Source organism: Saimiri boliviensis, chromosome 4 (genome assembly GCF_048565385.1).
Source record: "Saimiri boliviensis isolate mSaiBol1 chromosome 4, mSaiBol1.pri, whole genome shotgun sequence".
Classification (NCBI taxonomy): domain Eukaryota; kingdom Metazoa; phylum Chordata; class Mammalia; order Primates; family Cebidae; genus Saimiri; species Saimiri boliviensis.
In genome coordinates this window covers 97,160,903-97,177,440 of record NC_133452.1, presented here as the reverse complement: position 1 = coordinate 97,177,440, position 16,538 = coordinate 97,160,903, and the positions used below count along the sequence as shown (strand labels likewise).

Genomic DNA, 16,538 nt, shown 5'->3' with positions numbered 1-16,538 from the left:
ATGATCCCTGCCTTTCAGGGGCTTAAAGTCTACCCCAAGGTAAACTTCTACCAAATCTAAACATAACTTTGCTCCTGAATATATCTTTTATGTGGAAGCAGAATCGACTTGGGGCCTCTTCACTATGGAATTACCTTGGATATGAACATAAAGATGGAATGGTACAGGTTTCCATACTTCGGTCCATTAATCCATCCACCCAATCACCTTTCTATATAACCAACCATCCATTCAGCCATTAATCCATCTACCTTCCACCCATCGATCCACTCATCCACCCACATATCCATCCACCTACACATCCATCACTCATCCATTTGCCTATCCATCCATCTATCCTCTACTCACTCATCCATCATCCTTCCCAAGTACATGGTAAGATGTCATTTATTACTCCATCAGCAAACAGGGCATACATAACTGATTACTGTGGTAGAGAGCGGTGCAAAGACAGAATGCTGGTAGTTGCACGCAGTGTCTGTCCCTGATAATTCACAAGCGAATGGTTTCTGAACACTCAGCTGTGATTTGAGGAGCAGAGATGGGATGAATTGCAAGAACCAGTAACAAGGTTCATACAGAGATCCCTACATTTAATCAAGATAGTTTCTGAGTTTCTCTGCAGCCTAGGAGACAGCTGCTCAAAGAAGGCAGGCATGGCAGTTAAGTAACAGGGATTCATGAGTTGTGTTTTGGCTCACGAAAATCTTTCCACAGAGTTCTTTCTGTTGAACTTTTCCTCAGTGTGACAGTATACTACATCATAACAGTGTCCCTCTTATAATTACTGCTTTCTCTGTGTACATAGAAAAACTAAGGGCCAGTATTGTGGCTCACACCTCTAACTCCAGCACTTTGGGAGGCTGAGGTGGGAGAATCACTTGAGCCCGGGAGTTTGAGACCAGGCTGAGCAACATAGTGAGAGCTGGTCTCTACAAAAATTTTTAAAAACTTAGCTGGGCATGGTGGCATGCACCTGTGGCTCCAGCTACTGGGAAGGCTGAGGTGGGAGGAACACTTGAATCTGGGAGGTCAAGGCTGCAGTGAATCGTGATTGTGCCACTGCACTACAGCCTGCTCAACAGAGTTAGACCCCATCTCAGAAAAAAAAGAAAGAAAAGAAAAACTAAGGATAAGCATATTTGTGGGCACCTTAAGTTTCTAATATTCTTTCCATCAAAACATGCCTCCCAAATTAGGCTGGGCAGAGTGGCTCACGCCTGTAATCCTAGCACTTTGGGAAGCTGAGGAGGGCAGATCACCTGAGGTCAGGAGGTCAAGATCAGCCTGACCAACATGGCAAAACCCTGGCTCTACTAAAAAATATAAAATTAGCCAGGCATGGTGCCAGATGCTTATAATCGAGCTACTCAGGAGACTGAGACAGGAGAATTGCTTGAATCCGGGAGGTGGAGGTTGCAATGAGTGAGATCGCACCACTGCATTCCAGCCTGGGTGATAGAGTTAGACTCTGTCTCAAACAAAACAAAACGAAAAACAAAGATGCCTTCCAAATTAGAGGAAAACAGTGCCTGAAATCGTTCCCTTGCGTCCCAAATATTATATCCCAGTATTTTTCTGGTGTTGAGAATTCTGGCTGAAGTTTACTCATTTCTAGTGTCAAGTTCTCTCTCTCTCTCTCTCTCTCTTTTAAGTCTGTTTTTAATAATGCTCCCCTCTTCCCATCTGAAAGTCAGGTGGCACATTCATTAGTTGCCTGGAATTGATTTGTCTGTAGCTGAATGAGAGCTGGAAAGGGGAAACTGGGCGCCGTGGTCAGAGCCCTGGAGCTGTCAGGAGTCCTGGTTCCCATGCCTTACTCTGCCACTGAGTCACTAGTGGCCATTGGACAAGGAACTTGGTTTTTCTGAGTTATCGCCTGTCTGCTAAAGGATAACAGGCATAGGGTTCAGAGACAGTGCTGGGAGCAACAGACTAGGAGGGAGGAGGGCCTGTCCCTTAACCCCACTCACGAAACCCTTACTAATGGCAGCAAGTTCTGAGTCTTCGTTTTTTTGCTTCTAAAGTCAGGAAGTGGATCTACAATGTTTAAGGTAATTTCTTTTTTATTTTTTTTGAGAGACGGGGTCTCGCTCTGTCACCCAGGCTGGAGTGCAGTGGCAAGATCTTGGCTCCCTGCAACCTCAACCTCCCAGATTCAAGCAATTCTCCTGCCTCAGCTTCCCAGGTAGCTCAGACTACAGATATGCACCACCATGCCCAGCTACTTTTTGTATTTTTAGTAGAGACTATATGTTGGCCAGGCTAGTCTTGAACCTCAGGTGATTTGCCTGCCTCGACCTCCCAAAATGCTGAGATTACAGGTATGAGTTACCACACTCGGCCCTAAGACAGTTTCTAATACCTTGCAGCTTAATTCTACTCACTCTTACATTGAGCATATTTGATACCTGCAGCAGTTCTTCTTAAAAAAAATTTTTTTTATAGAGATGGGGGTCCCCTATGTTGCCCAGGCGGGTCTCAAACTCCTGGGCTCAAGTGACCCTCCTTCCTTGGCCTTCCAAAGTGCTGGGATAACAGGCATGAGCCAACATGCCCAGCCCTGGAGCAGATCACTTTTAACCCCTTGCTCTTCTCAATGAAAATGAAAAGAATTCCAGAAAAAAAATAATGCCTTGAAACAAATGATAGTATTGGCATTGTGCTATTTCACTATTTTAAGTTTTAAACACAAATAAAAGGTTCAAGTGGTCATGTAGAATGACAGAATTAAAGTAACCAGTCCTGTTTCTTTGTATTTAGAATCATCAAGCTATCACTTTTTCAAATTTTTAGTTTAAACACAAGAATCTGTAGTACCACACTGGAGATGTGAATTGTGTCCCAAACAAACTCAGATGATTCCAGTAGGGTATGAACAAATTAAGCACCTGAGATTGCACATATCACAGGCTGGTTGGGTATATGAGCTTCTAGGATTCAGTTGCATGTAGAATGCAATGTTTAATTTTTTTTAAGTTTTTTGAAAAAGAGTCTCACTTTGTCACCCCGACTGGAGTGCAGTGATGCAGTGATGGCTCACTACAGCCTCAACCACCTAGGTCAAGATATCCTCCTGCCGCAGCCCCTGAGCAGCTGGGACTACAGGTGCATGCCACTATGCCCAGCTAACTTTTTTCTTTTTCTTTTTTCTTTTTTTTTTTTTTTTTTAGTAGAGACGAGGTCTTGCTATGTTGCCCAGGTTGGTCTTGAATTCTTGAGCTCAAGCCGTCCTCTGTCCTTGGCCTCCCAAAGTGCTGGGATTACAGGCATGAGCCACTGTGCTAAGCCTGCAAAGTTCAGTAAAAGATAAATAATAAAAATATGCTAAGTTGAAATTTACATATATATTATTAATATTCAGCCATATCTGCAGCAATTGTTTAGATCTTAGACCAAAAGATTTGGAGGAGAGGAAAAAGTACTTTATTCCTAACATTGTTTAGCATGTGCAGCACATAGTAATAAGAAAAAAGCAGAACAATTCTCAGTCAATTTTAACATTAAATCTTTTTATTTTGAAATAATTTTAGATTTACAGGAGAGTTGCAGAAATAGTAGAGAGATTTCCCACGTATCTTTCATCCTGCTTACATAACCATGATACATTTATCAAAACACAGAAATTAACATTGGTACAATATTATTAACCAAACTACAGACCTCATTTGAATTTTACCAGTTTTTCCACTAATATCTTTTTTCTCTTTCAGGGCTAAGCCTAGTACATTGCACTTACAGCTGTATCACTGCTTTAAAATTCTTCACAGTTCCGCAATCCCGCATTGCCTTCCCGGGCGCTGACCACTCCCGGCTCCCTGACTCCACTTGCCTTGATATACCACTGATTCCACTGAACTTTTGTGGTATTGGGGGTAAGAAGATTTAGTGGCCTCAAGTTAGCAATAGTGTATTAAATTTTTAAAAAAATACAAACAAAATAAAAGAAGATCTAATGGCTGTGAAGTCTCATGCTTTGGTGAAAGGAGCTGTTGAGACTGATACAATATATTCAACTGTCAGACCAACATTTGTACTTTGGCTGGCTGGAGATTCTTTAGCCAGATACTCCTTGATGGTGACTGTTAGGTAAATGACATTTACAAGGCTTAAGTGTCTGTCTAGTGCACGGAAATCAGAAAGTAAGGCTTGTTTTAGGCAAATGTGCCACACATCTTGTGAGATAGAGACAAAAATATAACTGGTGAAATGCACTGAAAAAAATTGTGGCTTAGACACTCCAGATGCCTGCTCCACATGAATTCTCCCTTTTTCTTGTCATCAGAATTCTTGTTTTGTTCAGGTAAAAGGTAGCCAGGCTCTTCAAAGGAGGCTGGACTTCTTCGAAGCCTCTCTGAGGATGCATTCTTCATAAAGCTAATCAAATCGCATAAATTCTTCTCACTTTGCCAATGATTGGTTTAGGAATGGGCATGGAAACAATCTGGCCAGTAAGGCATGAGGAGAAGTCTGAGGTTTCTGGGAAAGTTTTCTTCACTCTTCAAAAGTCCCTTTCCTTCTTGTCTGAATTTTGGGTCTTGTTGTTTGAGTTATTCTGTGTTAAAGGATAGAATGCCTGGAGCTGTTGCAGCCACTTTGTAACCATGAGGGGTAAGCTTGTGACAAAAGCAAACAAGTTTCAAAGTGAGAGGATAGTGAGATCCTGGTCTTGGATGCATTACTTATCCCCAGGAATGAACTAACTCTGGACTTCTTGTTATGTGAGAAAATAAATTTTTCACTTTGAGGAAAGGATAGCTACTGGAAATAATTCATCAACACAAAAGCATGCTGTGCTCCATGTAGCTGAGGCTGATGATAGTGGTCATTCTTATACAGGCTACAGCAACAACATCTCTCATTCAATCATGCATTCAACCAGTAACTGATGAGAACGTAAGATGTGAGACTCTTGTGCTTTATGCTGTTAGAATATGACATTATTCCATGAATATGACATTATTCATTCCATGAATATGACATTATTCATGCCATGAATCCTGAAGGATTGCACCATGTAATCAGGGGTAAAACTTACAGACAAACATACTGATTGCAGGACGACCTGGTGTTACCTGAGAGTTCCACACATAAATTGCCATGTTGATGCCACCAGACTAACACCATGAAGCTTAGTGACAGAGGAGGTGCACACTCTTTATCTTGAAAGATGGTTAACACTGAGAGGAGAACAAAAACACAAAGACACAGAGATTGGAAACCACAAGTTCTGTTTTGTAAAGACGGAGTAATCTAATTTAGTTAAGAGTTGAGGCCAATTGCAGTGGCCCATGCCAATAATCCCAGCACTTTGGGAGGCTGAGGCGGGCAGATCCCTTGATGTCAGGAATTCAAGACCAGCCTGGCCAACATGGCGAAAGCCTGTCTCCATTAAAAATACAAAAATTAGCCAGGCATGGTGGCACATGCCTGTAATCCCAGGTACTTCTGAGAGACTTGAACCCAGGAGGCAGAAGTTGCAGTGAGCTGAGATTATGCCACTGCACTCCAGCCTGGGTGACAGTGCAAGGCTCTGTCTCAAGAAAAACAAAAAACAAAAACAGATACAGTCGAATTGTTGGCAGCTATGGCTAGAGAGGTAGAGAGGGACAGGAGGTGGTGTCTGCCTGACCTGATAGTTGTGTGCTTTAGGAAGCCTTGAGTGGGCTGAAGTATGATCCAGCAAAGGGAACCCTGTGCTGACAGCATGACTGGCGGGTCTGAGTCCAGCTTCAGCTACCCACTCATTATGTGGCCCTTCGTCATTCATGTCTCAGAACAGCTACAAGAAAGGGTTGGTAATAACTGTCTTGCCTCCCTCAAGGGTGGACTGGAAAGTGCAATATAAATGTAAGGGCTTATTTCCTCCACATCCAGATATAACTATATTCACTTACTTTTAGGTCCCTGACTCCATCTCAGGACAGTTTTCCCTTTTGTTCCTATTGCTGGAGCCACCCTCCAGTCTCCCCTCTTGGTTTCATCAATGATCTCCTGTATCTCAAGTATTTTCAGTATTTCCCTAACTCTCTCCTGGGTTTTTCTTCTCTGTCTCCAATCTCAAAAATTAAATATAATTTAAAGGTCCTTTTGTAGATCTTCCATAGCACTCCAAACACCATCGATTTATCTTTCTCTCACAAACTATTTTTTAAAAAAATAGACCTTTTTCCCACCTCCTTTTCTCAAATTCTACCTACTGTTAAGCCCACTCCAATGTTCAATTAAGTGGTCTCTAAAAGCCATGACAGCTGAATCTAGGGGTTTCATCTCATTCTTGTCCTGCCTGATTTAACCTGTGCTTAATGAAATTCTTACCTCATGGCTTCTTCTACCCCACCCTTTCCTTTTTCTCATCTTCCCTATTCTGAGTGTCGGGGTTCACTAGGATTCTGCTGACCTCAGACTTTTTCTTATGCTCTCAGGAACACTTACGTTAACCTGATGACTTCAACAGTCCTACTGAAGATGAGCTGAAAATACTTTAGTTGTGATTTTCCCTCCCCAAATCCATTCTAAAAGTTTCCAACCAAGCTGTCAAAGTGTTCCGTGGCTCCTCAACCTCAGTTTGTTCAAAGCGGAGGCCATCTTCTTCTCCTCCCTTAAGTATGCTATTTATCTGTTATTCCAAATAAATTTTTTTTTTTTGAGATGTTGTCTCACTCTGTCACCAGGCTGGAGTGCAACGGTGTGATCTTAGCTCACTGCAACCTCTGCCTCCTGGGTTCAAGTGAGTCGCTTATCTCAGCCTCCCCAGTAGCTGGGACTACAGGCACATGCCACCATGCCCAGCTACTTTTGCATTTTTAGTAGAGACAGGGTTTTACCATGTTGGCCAGGATGGTCTCAATCTCTTGACCTCATGATCCGCCTGCCTCAGCCTCCCACAGTGCTGGGATTACAGGCATGAGCCACTGTACCCAGACAACAAATAAATTTTTTAATGGTCCCACCATCATTTATGTTATCCCAGATGCAAGTTCTGACTCATTCAACTCCCATACATAGTCTTATATTTAGGCAGTCGCCAAACCTAACTAATCTTTGAAATGTTTCTGAAATAGTTCACCTCCCTTTTATTCTTATTGCTACTGTTCTTTGAGAAGTGCTGGCCAGATGCAGTGGATCATACCTGTAATCCCAGCACTTTGGGAGGTACAGGTGAGAGGATCATTTGAGCCCAGGAGTTCAAGACCAGCCTGGGCAACATAGGGAGTCCCTGTCTCTACAAAAAGTAAAAAAAAAAAAAAAAAAAAAGCGATGCATGGTGGTGTGTGCTTACAGTCCCAGCTACTTGGGAAGCTAAGGCAGGAAGATCACTTAAGTCCAGGAGGTTGGGGTTACAGTGAGCCATGATTGCACCACTGCACTCCAGTTTGGGTGACAGAGACCCTATCTTAGAAAAGAGAGAAGTATTCAATTCTTTACTGGACTGTTATAATAGTTTCCAAAGTGGTCTTCCTGTTTAAATTAGCATGGTCTTCCATACTCCTGATGTTCTCTTCTAAAGACAGATCTGGTCATGCTTAAAAACTTTCCATTCCTTCCCATTGTTTGTAGAATCAAGTCACAATTCTTTATTACAGTATGCAAAACCTGCTACAACCCAGCTCCATCTTAACTCTCCAAATTTATCTCAGACTCCTTTCTGCATTCTCTGTCAGTACAATCTGCCAGGTAAAGGTCCAGTCAAATGACCTCCTCCTTATATCCCAGACAGAATTAAGTTACCTTTTCCTTGTACTCAGAGTGTGTCTATTTCAGGTTGTTAGAGTTACCATCATCACACTGAATTGTAATGATGTCTCTGTCTATTCTAAAAGAGTGCAAGCTTTAGCAGTGTGTATTAGCTACCTCTTGCTGTATAACAAATTACAAAAAATTTAGTGGTTTAAAACAGAAAATATTTTTTATCTCCCAGGTGCAGTGGGTCAGGAATTCAGGAGGGGCTTACCTGGCTAGTTCTGTCTCACAGTCTCTCAAGGGGTTGCAGTCAAAAGATCAGCTGGGGCCGACATCATCTTAAGGCTTGACTGGGGCTGGAAAATCTGCTTCCAGGGTGGCACAATCATATACCAGGCAAGTTAATGCTGGTTGCTGGCAGCAGGCCTCAGCCATATGGAGTATTTCCCTGCACAGAACTATGAGTATCTTCACAATGTGGCAGCTGGCTTCCTCCTGAGGGAGTGACCCTAGGGAAAGAATGCAGAAACCCCAAGTGCCTCTTATGGCCTATTCTTGGAAGTCATACACCCTAACCCTAACCCTAACCTTAAGTCCAGCCCACACTCAAGGGGAGGGGAATGAATTGCCTCCTACCGAAGGGAGGAATCTCAAAAAACTAGAGGACAGATACTCATAAGCCATATAATGATGTTCTAGTCAATGATAAACAACATATATGAAAGTTGTTCCATAAGATTGTAATAGAGTTGAAAACTTCTGTCAGCTAGTGATGTCAGAGCCACTGTTACATTGTAGCGCAATGCCTTAACCATGTGTTTCTGGTGATACTGGTGTAAATAAACCTACTGTGCTGCCCCACAGTATAGTATAGTGCCAAAGTGTGGCACAAGGCTGGGTGCAGTGGCCTGTAATCCCAGCACTTTGGGAGGCCAAAATGGGCAGATAACTGAAGGTCAGGAGTTTGAGACTAGCCTGGCCAACATGGTGAAACCCCGTCTCTACTAAAAATATAAAAATTAGCCAGGGGTGCTGGCAGGCACCTGTAACCTCAGCTACTGGGGAGGCTGAGGCAGGAGAACTGCTTGAACCTGGGCGGAAGAGGTTGCAGTAAGCCAAGACGGCACCACTGCACTCCAGCCTGGACAACAGAGAATCTGTCTCAAAAAACAGCGGATCACTTGAGCGCAGGAGTTCAAGACCAGCCTGGCCAACATGGTGAAACCCTGTCTCTACTAAAAAATACAAAAATTAGCCAGGTGTGGTGGCACACACCTGTAGTTCCAGCTATGGGCTGAGGCATGAGAATTGCTTGAACCCAGGAGTTAGAGGTCGCAGTGAGCCAAGATCTCTCCACTGCACTCCTGCCGAGTGACAGACTCTGTCTCAATAATAATAATAGCAGTGGAGATAACTGTTAAATTGAACCATCTGAAACACTAGTATTCCACAGGTTTTACCTATGAAGAAACCAGTTGTACAAACTTCAACCTCAGAGATGAGGCTGCAAGTTGAAAATTTGAACACATCTTCACAGATGGAAAATCGAGGTGCTTCAGAGTTCTTGATCTTTCTGTTCCTCACAAGACTAAGGTTCAACTTTAAGAAGGGTTAGTCATGAAGTGAAATGAGGTCTAGTCCAATCTAGGCATGACTTTTTCATGTCCATGAGAGTCAGGTAAGGGAGTTACAGACCCAATACTGTATGCTAAGTAAGGTGGAGTGTAAATTAAGGAAGTAAAATTTCTCCAGGAACTCCTTCCTGTCTCAATTTACATTTCACCCTGTGCCACTTTTAAGAAATCCTATTTACTTAGAAGTGAAATAACCGTGGACCTAATAAAAAATGGAATAGGAATAGCTCCTTATTCATTATGTATTTCTGTACGTCTAGAAAGTAACTGACTCCTTCATTACTGGTAGGATGAAGTCCAATATTTGCAAAGACAAATTAATTTATTAAAAACACCTTTAGTCCTTCCAGGAGTACTTATAAGACTTAATATTAAATAGAAACTTTCAATGAGAAAGTTCCTTTTTTGCTTTTTCTGTTTATTTTTCTACTTCTTCTGATTAATATTTAAGGTAGACTTTGGGTGAGACGTGTTTAATTAATTAATGATGGTGGGAGGGTCCCAAAAGTTATTAGGGCAAAACTGCATTCATCCACCCTCTCCCCACATTGGAAAGAAAGGTCTCCTCGGGCAGGGTCTTCCGGTCGTTGATCTGCGCATTCATACAACCCGAACCGTACCTAGCTCACTGCGAGTTCTCGATCATTACTTGAGTAATGTCCATTCATTGAACGTCCGTGCAAGGCGCCGTGGCCAGCGAGAAGGCCGGCCCGCGGCCTCCCGGCCTCCCTGCCTCCGCCGCACCCGCGCTGCCCTCAGCCTCCGGGGCCACAGCCCACCGCCCGGGAGCATCCGGCTGCCCGGCCACCGCCGGGACGCTCGCGGCCTCCGGGGCCTGCCCTTCATGGGAGGAAGGCGCGGAGCGAGGAGTGGGAAACCCGGGCCCACTTCCTGTCCGGGCAGGCCCGGCCGCCTGCCTCCTCAGCGGCCTGCTCTCTCCGCCGTGAGCGGCCGAGCCCGGGGCCCGGAAAATGCGGCGGGGCGCTGCGCCCGCGCGGGGCGAAGAGGAAGCCGGCTCCGCTCGCCACCCCCGGCCGCCTCCGTCCGCGCCGCCCGCGCATGCCTCGCGGCGAGAAGGTGAAGCGCGCGGGGGGCGGGGCCGGGCGCGCCGAGTGCGGGCCGCGGGCGGGGCGGAGGCTGCGCTCGGGGGCGGTTCCGGGCGGCGGGGGCGGGGGCAGGCGGAGGAAGGGGGCGGGCCCCGAAGTTGTTCCGCGCTGGGCGGGCGGGCGGCTGTGGGAGAGCGGGCGGCGGGCCGGCGGGCGGACCGGGCCGGGGCTGGAGAAGTTTGCGCTGCGGTTCCTGAGCGCAGGGTGCGGGCCCCGCCGGCCGCTGCGCGCCCGCTGCCATGGCTTTCCGCAGGAGGACGAAAAGTTACCCGCTCTTCAGCCAGGAGTTCGTCATCCACAACCATGCGGACATCGGCTTCTGCCTGGTGCTCTGCGTCCTCATCGGGCTTATGTTCGAGGTGAGAGCCTGGGGAGGAGGGAGCCGGAGGGACAGTGCCCCCTGTCGTGCGCCTCCCCGCACACCCCTGCAGGGCAGCGGGCCCTCGGTCTGATCGCGGGCTCCTGGCTGCCGTGTACGTTATCGGCACCCCGGCTTTGTGCACTGCACCCCGCCGGCCTGTACCCCGGCCAGCCCAGACAGCGCCCCCAGCTCCACGCCGTGCCAGCCATGCCATGCTCTGCCGCCCCCTTGGGCACTCACCGTATCCTGCAGCTCTGTCTGCAGCCCTGAAACCCAAGCCTGGCCTCGAACCAACCGCCGCGCTGCCACCCTGGCCCGACGCGTGGGGTTTCCTTTCTGGCGTCCGGGAGCCAAGCCCAGAGACTCCCAGACCTGCCGTCATTGCACAACCCCCCTTTTCCCAAAGGGTGGCCACTAGCTCTTCTGGGCTTTTCTAGTGGGAGGGACCCTGACCCTTTTCCACTTCCTATCTGATTTTCTGGGTGTTTTGCATCTCAGCTTTGGAACGTGCTCGGATGTTCACGTGTGGCCCTGGCCCCATCCCAGCGGTGGCCTTCCGCGCTCCTCTCGCTCCCACTTTTTTTGCTGTGCTCTAGAAGGCCAGTTTTTGATATCTTTTACCACTCCGTGGACAGTCCCTTTAGATCCAGCTGCAGCGACCCAGAGCTTCACCCCTTTTATAGGGACAAGAAGAGAGACAGACAGGGATACCCTCAACTTTTTGGGGAAAGGTGATTCTCTTAGAGTGTAGGAGTTGTGAGCAGAGGATGGGGATCCCACCCCCAACAGCAATGCCTCGGTGTCGGCCTCTGAGACAGGGAGTTGCAGAAAGCCAGCAAGGGGGCCGGGCGCGGTGGCTCAAGCCTGTAATCCCAGCACTTTGGGAGGCCGAGGCGGGTGGATCACGAGGTTAAGAGATTGAGACCATCCTGGTCAACATGGTGAAACCCCGTCTCTACTAAAAATACAAAAAATTAGCCGGGCGCGGTGGCTCAAGCCTGTAATCCCAGCACTTTGGGAGGCTGAGGCGGGTGGATCACGAGGTCGAGAGATCGAGACCATCCTGGTCAACATGGTGAAACCCCGTCTCTACTAAAAATACAAAAAAAATTAGCTGGGCATGGTGGCGCGTGCCTGTAATCCGAGCTACTCAGGAGGCTGAGGCAGGAGAATTGCCTGAACCCAGGAGGCGGAGGTTGCGGTGAGCCAAGATCGCGCCATTGCACTCCAGCCTGTGTAACAAGAGCGAAACTCCATCTCAAAAAAAAAAAAGAAAGCCAGCAAGGGGTCAGAATCCACGAGACTGATGGGAAGGATTCCCCACTCTTGCAGAGCAAGAAAAATGTGATATTCAAAAGTGGGAAGAACTGGAGGAAGCTTGGCATGGGTTTGCTGCGGTGTATCTTGTCTCAGAAGTGAAATATATGAGCAAAACATTCCCTCACTCTCATAGTGGTCTCCTCTGGTTCCTGAGACTCCTTGTCAACTCCCTTCAGGGTCAGGTTGCTTATCTGCATTCTCACGGTTGGGTTAGGAAACTGTGACCATTTACAAACTTCCTTGGAGATACGGATGCCTAGCCTGGCTAATTTTCCACCCCTGTCCCTCTGTCTCCAGGTTCCCTGTATCTCTAGGAATGACAAGGGCCCTAATTGGCTGGCAATGCTGCCCTCAAGCTGGGGACGTTCTTGTGATGGCCAGATTAGGGTTGGATGAGCGAATATGTCTGTGGCTGGGCTTTAGGGTCTCTAGGAAATAAACAGTGGGACTAGGATTGGGGTCTTCACTCTACTTTTTGGTAGTGCTCTTTTAGTTCAGCCCCTTTCTCCTTTCTCTCCCTCTCACAGTTCTCTCTAGTGGTATACTGGATTGGTCCTTGGTTCCACCTTGTTCTGGGTTCTCCCCTGGAAGTGTGTGGTATCACACAGAGTCATATCCCTGTGTCTCAGTCCCTGTTCTGTGACTAATCTGACTGAAAAACTGACTGCAGCCTCAGTTTCTCCATCTCTAAAGACGTTCATAAAACTGGTCTTCCTCACAGAGTGATTGTAAGGTTTAACTGAGATCATGTCAGCAACAAAAGCCGTAACATCTCCTACAAACATGAAAAAGTCTCTTGCGCCTGGAGCCCTATGATTAATTATTATAATAATAGCTTAACGAAATTAGAGAATTTCTCTAGCCCAGCACATTCTCTCCTGTCTGTTTGCTGTCCTCCATTCTAAGAGGCCTCCAAGTGCGTGTCCCCAGCCTTGGAGGGTGTGGCTGGAAAGATACACGTGACAGCTGTAAACCTCAAAGCCACAGGCTCTGCAGCGGCCAAGTTTCTCGCATAGCCTGTGGCTCTCTCTGTCGTATTTCTAGCATTCGTTAGGGTTTGTGGCCTTACCTGCTTTGTCTTTGCTCAGAAAGAGCTGCCAGCATTTGAGTTTGGTACCTACCTCCTTCCCCTGGTCTCTAGTCTTGTGGGAAGTCCTGTGTATTAAATCTGCCACTCTAAAGTTGAAAAGTGCTAAGAACTTTTACTTCCAGTACCTGGTGAAAGAGAAAGGCCCAAGATGAGAAAAATAACAAACAAAACTACTCTTATCCCGCCCGTCTCCGCCACCCCCATTCCTCCCACCTTCACTGCCCTTAGACTTGGATTGGGGAGTATAGTAAGGTCCTTGGTTGAAATGCCTACAGACCCCCTTTTCCTACCATCCCTATCACTTCTTCCCATAGCACCTTGAACCTACAGGACCTACAGGGCAGGTATGTCCTTTTGGAGGTACTTTGTGAGATCATCAGTCTGTGCTTTTCTGGGAGAAAGATGGCTTTGCCTCAAGCCTCCAGTAAGAAGGTCTTAGTGTTCTTCTGTGCTGGGAACAAGGAAGGGGCTCACTGCCTTTACCTACCAACTAACTTTCCACAGAGATAAGTATTCCTGGGGGTGGGAAGGGGGACTTTGTAATTGCTGCCTCTATCAAATGAGAGCAGAAGCATCCTGGATACTGTAGGGACCACAGAGAAACAAATGCGGGTATCTTCACACTCAGAGCAAAGCAGGGGGAGGCGCCTCATAACCCAACAGAGGACTGGCTGGATATCACTTAGGATCTTCTGGATTTTCCTCTGAAGTGTGTGGTATGCATGTGTGGGTATGCGTGGATGCATATGGTGGGATGGTGGGTGCAACTGGGGACTCGCCACCCTTTTCCCAGAAGTGATGACAGGAAGAGGTGCAAGGGGAATGGGAGGCGGGGGTGAGAGGACATAGGGTCTTGGGGTTCTGACTTGGCCCCAGCTGGGATTCCTTCATTCAGAACCTGAGCCAGGAAAACTCAGTTATAATTCTTCCCACAGAGCGACTCTCCTGGCCACTCCTCCCTCTGGGGTCCTCTGCCCTGCCGCTGCCAGTGAGCTGGGTCCCTCTCCCCCTACCAGCCCACGCCCCGGGCAGCCACAGCCCTTGCGTCTGCATTGCCTCCCTGCCTTGCTCTTTCCCCAACTCACTGGTCACCTCTTCTGCATTAGGGGGCTTCTGTTTCCCTCTCAGGGACCCCAGGTCTTTAGTTGTCTGTCTCCAGGAGGACGATGACTCTAAATTATTTCCCTCGGGATCATTTCCTTTTGGGAACACACATGAAAGGCTGTCCCTTCCCTCACCGCCCACCCCTATCGCTATCCCAAATTTGGTTTAGTTTTGGGCCATCCTGTTTCCAAGGCAGGGGCCAGCTACTAAATCACCCTGCACCCAGGTTTTCTCCCAGTCCTGCAGGCTGCTTGGAATAGAGAAGCTGCTCTGTGCGGCCACAGCACTTGGCTAAAAAATGTCAGGAATGTGGAACTTTATTTTCCCCCTCCTTCCTTTCCACCGTCAAGTCTGCTTTCAGGAGAGGTGGCACAAGGGGGAGTTTTCTACTCCACTCTTTGGTCCTTCTGTCCTGTCGTAGGTGGAGTCCGGCCTGACCATCAACCAGGGTGTAGACAGTCGGTTGGGGGGTATGTGTGTCAGATTTGAAAGTAGCCTCCTCCCCCTCCCTTCTCTTCCCCTTCCAGTGTCCTGGTCTGTGCCACGTTTCAAATTGAAACAGGCAGGGGAAGAGGAAAAGTCTTTCATTAGCGAATGGAGAATGAGGAAAAAGGGGGTGCACCAAAGAGAGAGGAAGCAATTTATATACTACCTTTAAAATGTCATTTCAAGACTGAAACTTTTTTTTAAAAGCTCATTTGCAGGCTCTGGCAGCTGCAAGGAAATGTTTCTACAATTCTGAGCCTGTCATTTTAAGTTTGGTTTCTTTTCGGTCTGTGATGACTTAAAGGTTTAGGGACCCAGAGGAGTTCTTGATGGTGGCTGGGTTTTGCTTTCTAGTCGTTTTGGAGGCAGATTTGGCAGATTTACCTTTTCTCCAGGAACCACCTTCTTCCCTGCTCCCGACACTGTGATTGACTTGTCAGGGTGAAATGTTTGCAGCATTTACAATGGGAGCCCATTATGTCACCACCTGCTAGGACATGGCTTCCATGGCACTGGTTCACATCCTCTCAGACATACCTGTAGGCATCATAACTTGAAATGCAGCTGCAGGTCCTATCTCTGAATGTTAGCAGCATCATAAAACAATTCTGCTTCTATTGTGTTAATAGAAAGATGTATGTAAATGGCACACTATACATCTGTGGACATGGGTCATCGTTCTTTGATTAACTTTTTTTTTTTTTTTTTTTTTTGAGATGGAGTTTTGCCCTGTAGCCCAGGCTGGATGGAGTGCAATGGTGCAATATCAGCTCATTGCAACCTCCGTCTCCCAGGTTCCAACAGTTCTGCCTCAGCCTCCTGAGTAACTGGAATTACAGGCGCCTGCCACCACACCCAGCTAATTTTTGTATTTTTAGTAGAGATGGGGTTTCACCATGTTGGCCAGACTGGTCTCAAACTCTCAACCTCATGATCTGCCCGCCTTGGCCTCCCAAAGTGCTGGGATTACAGGCATGAGCCACTGCGCCCAGCCTCTTTGACTAACTTTTAATGCACTTTTAAAGAAGTACCTTTGTCAGCTTTTCTCTTTCCTGACTTTATGTATCTCCCTTTTAGCCTTTGGCTTACTCTATCCATGGTGTTCTAGAGAAGTTAAACAGGAAACCAAGGAGGGTCACTTATTCTCTTGAGTGCTCTTCTTCTGTGGTTGGATTTCTTTACGCATGCCTCTATGATATGAGCAGCAGAGCAGAAATTTGGAGCTAGATTTTCTACTGGTCAAGCCTCAAGTATAATCCTATCCTGTGGGATGTAAGGACATACTGATTATTCCCAATTCTTTCCTTGGCACAAATGTGATATCTAGAAAAAATGATATTGATCGGTTAATGACTTTTTAACCCTAACTGCCCAGTGAAGGCTGATACGTGTAAAAATACCCAGCAGTGTGCCTGGCACATGGGCACTTAATCAATGGTCTCAACAAGTACATGGATGACTATTGTTACTGGCTTCACTGGTGGGTCTGGGAGTCCACGTTTCATCCTCAGATGGCTCATTGAGCATCCTGGCTGTATTTCATTTTAGAGATGATATGTTTTGAGATGGAGACCTTTCCCCCAAGTTCTGCACTCCTAGCCACCTAATCTCCAAACAGACCAATCTCTCTACCCCAGAACCTCTTTTCCCTAGAGAGCCCGCTGGTGCAGCTGCTCCACGGAGAACATCTGTTTTCTCTTTGACATCTATCTTATTAGAACACAGGCCGTGGGTACTGGAGGGTCTTAGAGCGC

The 16,538-nt window shown here is 46.9% G+C and overlaps 1 protein-coding gene and 1 long non-coding RNA gene across 2 annotated transcripts in view; one reads left to right on the top strand and one right to left on the bottom strand.

Annotated features, from left to right (window-relative positions):
* Positions 1 to 3,491: 3,491 nt before the first annotated feature.
* On the bottom strand, positions 3,492 to 10,406 carry LOC120363208 (uncharacterized). The gene is made up of 3 exons (XR_005578846.2): positions 9,938 to 10,406; positions 7,955 to 8,192; positions 3,492 to 5,180 (listed from the first exon to the last, which is right to left on the bottom strand). It is a non-coding gene; the product is annotated as an uncharacterized LOC120363208 (long non-coding RNA).
* Positions 10,407 to 10,577: 171 nt separating this feature from the next.
* The window catches only part of TRAM2 (translocation associated membrane protein 2), a 77,083-nt gene continuing 71,122 nt past the window's right edge, over positions 10,578 to 16,538 (top strand). Inside the window, exon 1 of the mRNA XM_003923118.4 lies at positions 10,578 to 10,782. Coding sequence (XP_003923167.1) covers positions 10,663 to 10,782 — 120 coding nt within the window. The 5' untranslated portion in view covers positions 10,578 to 10,662. The remainder of the gene's footprint in view (positions 10,783 to 16,538) is intronic.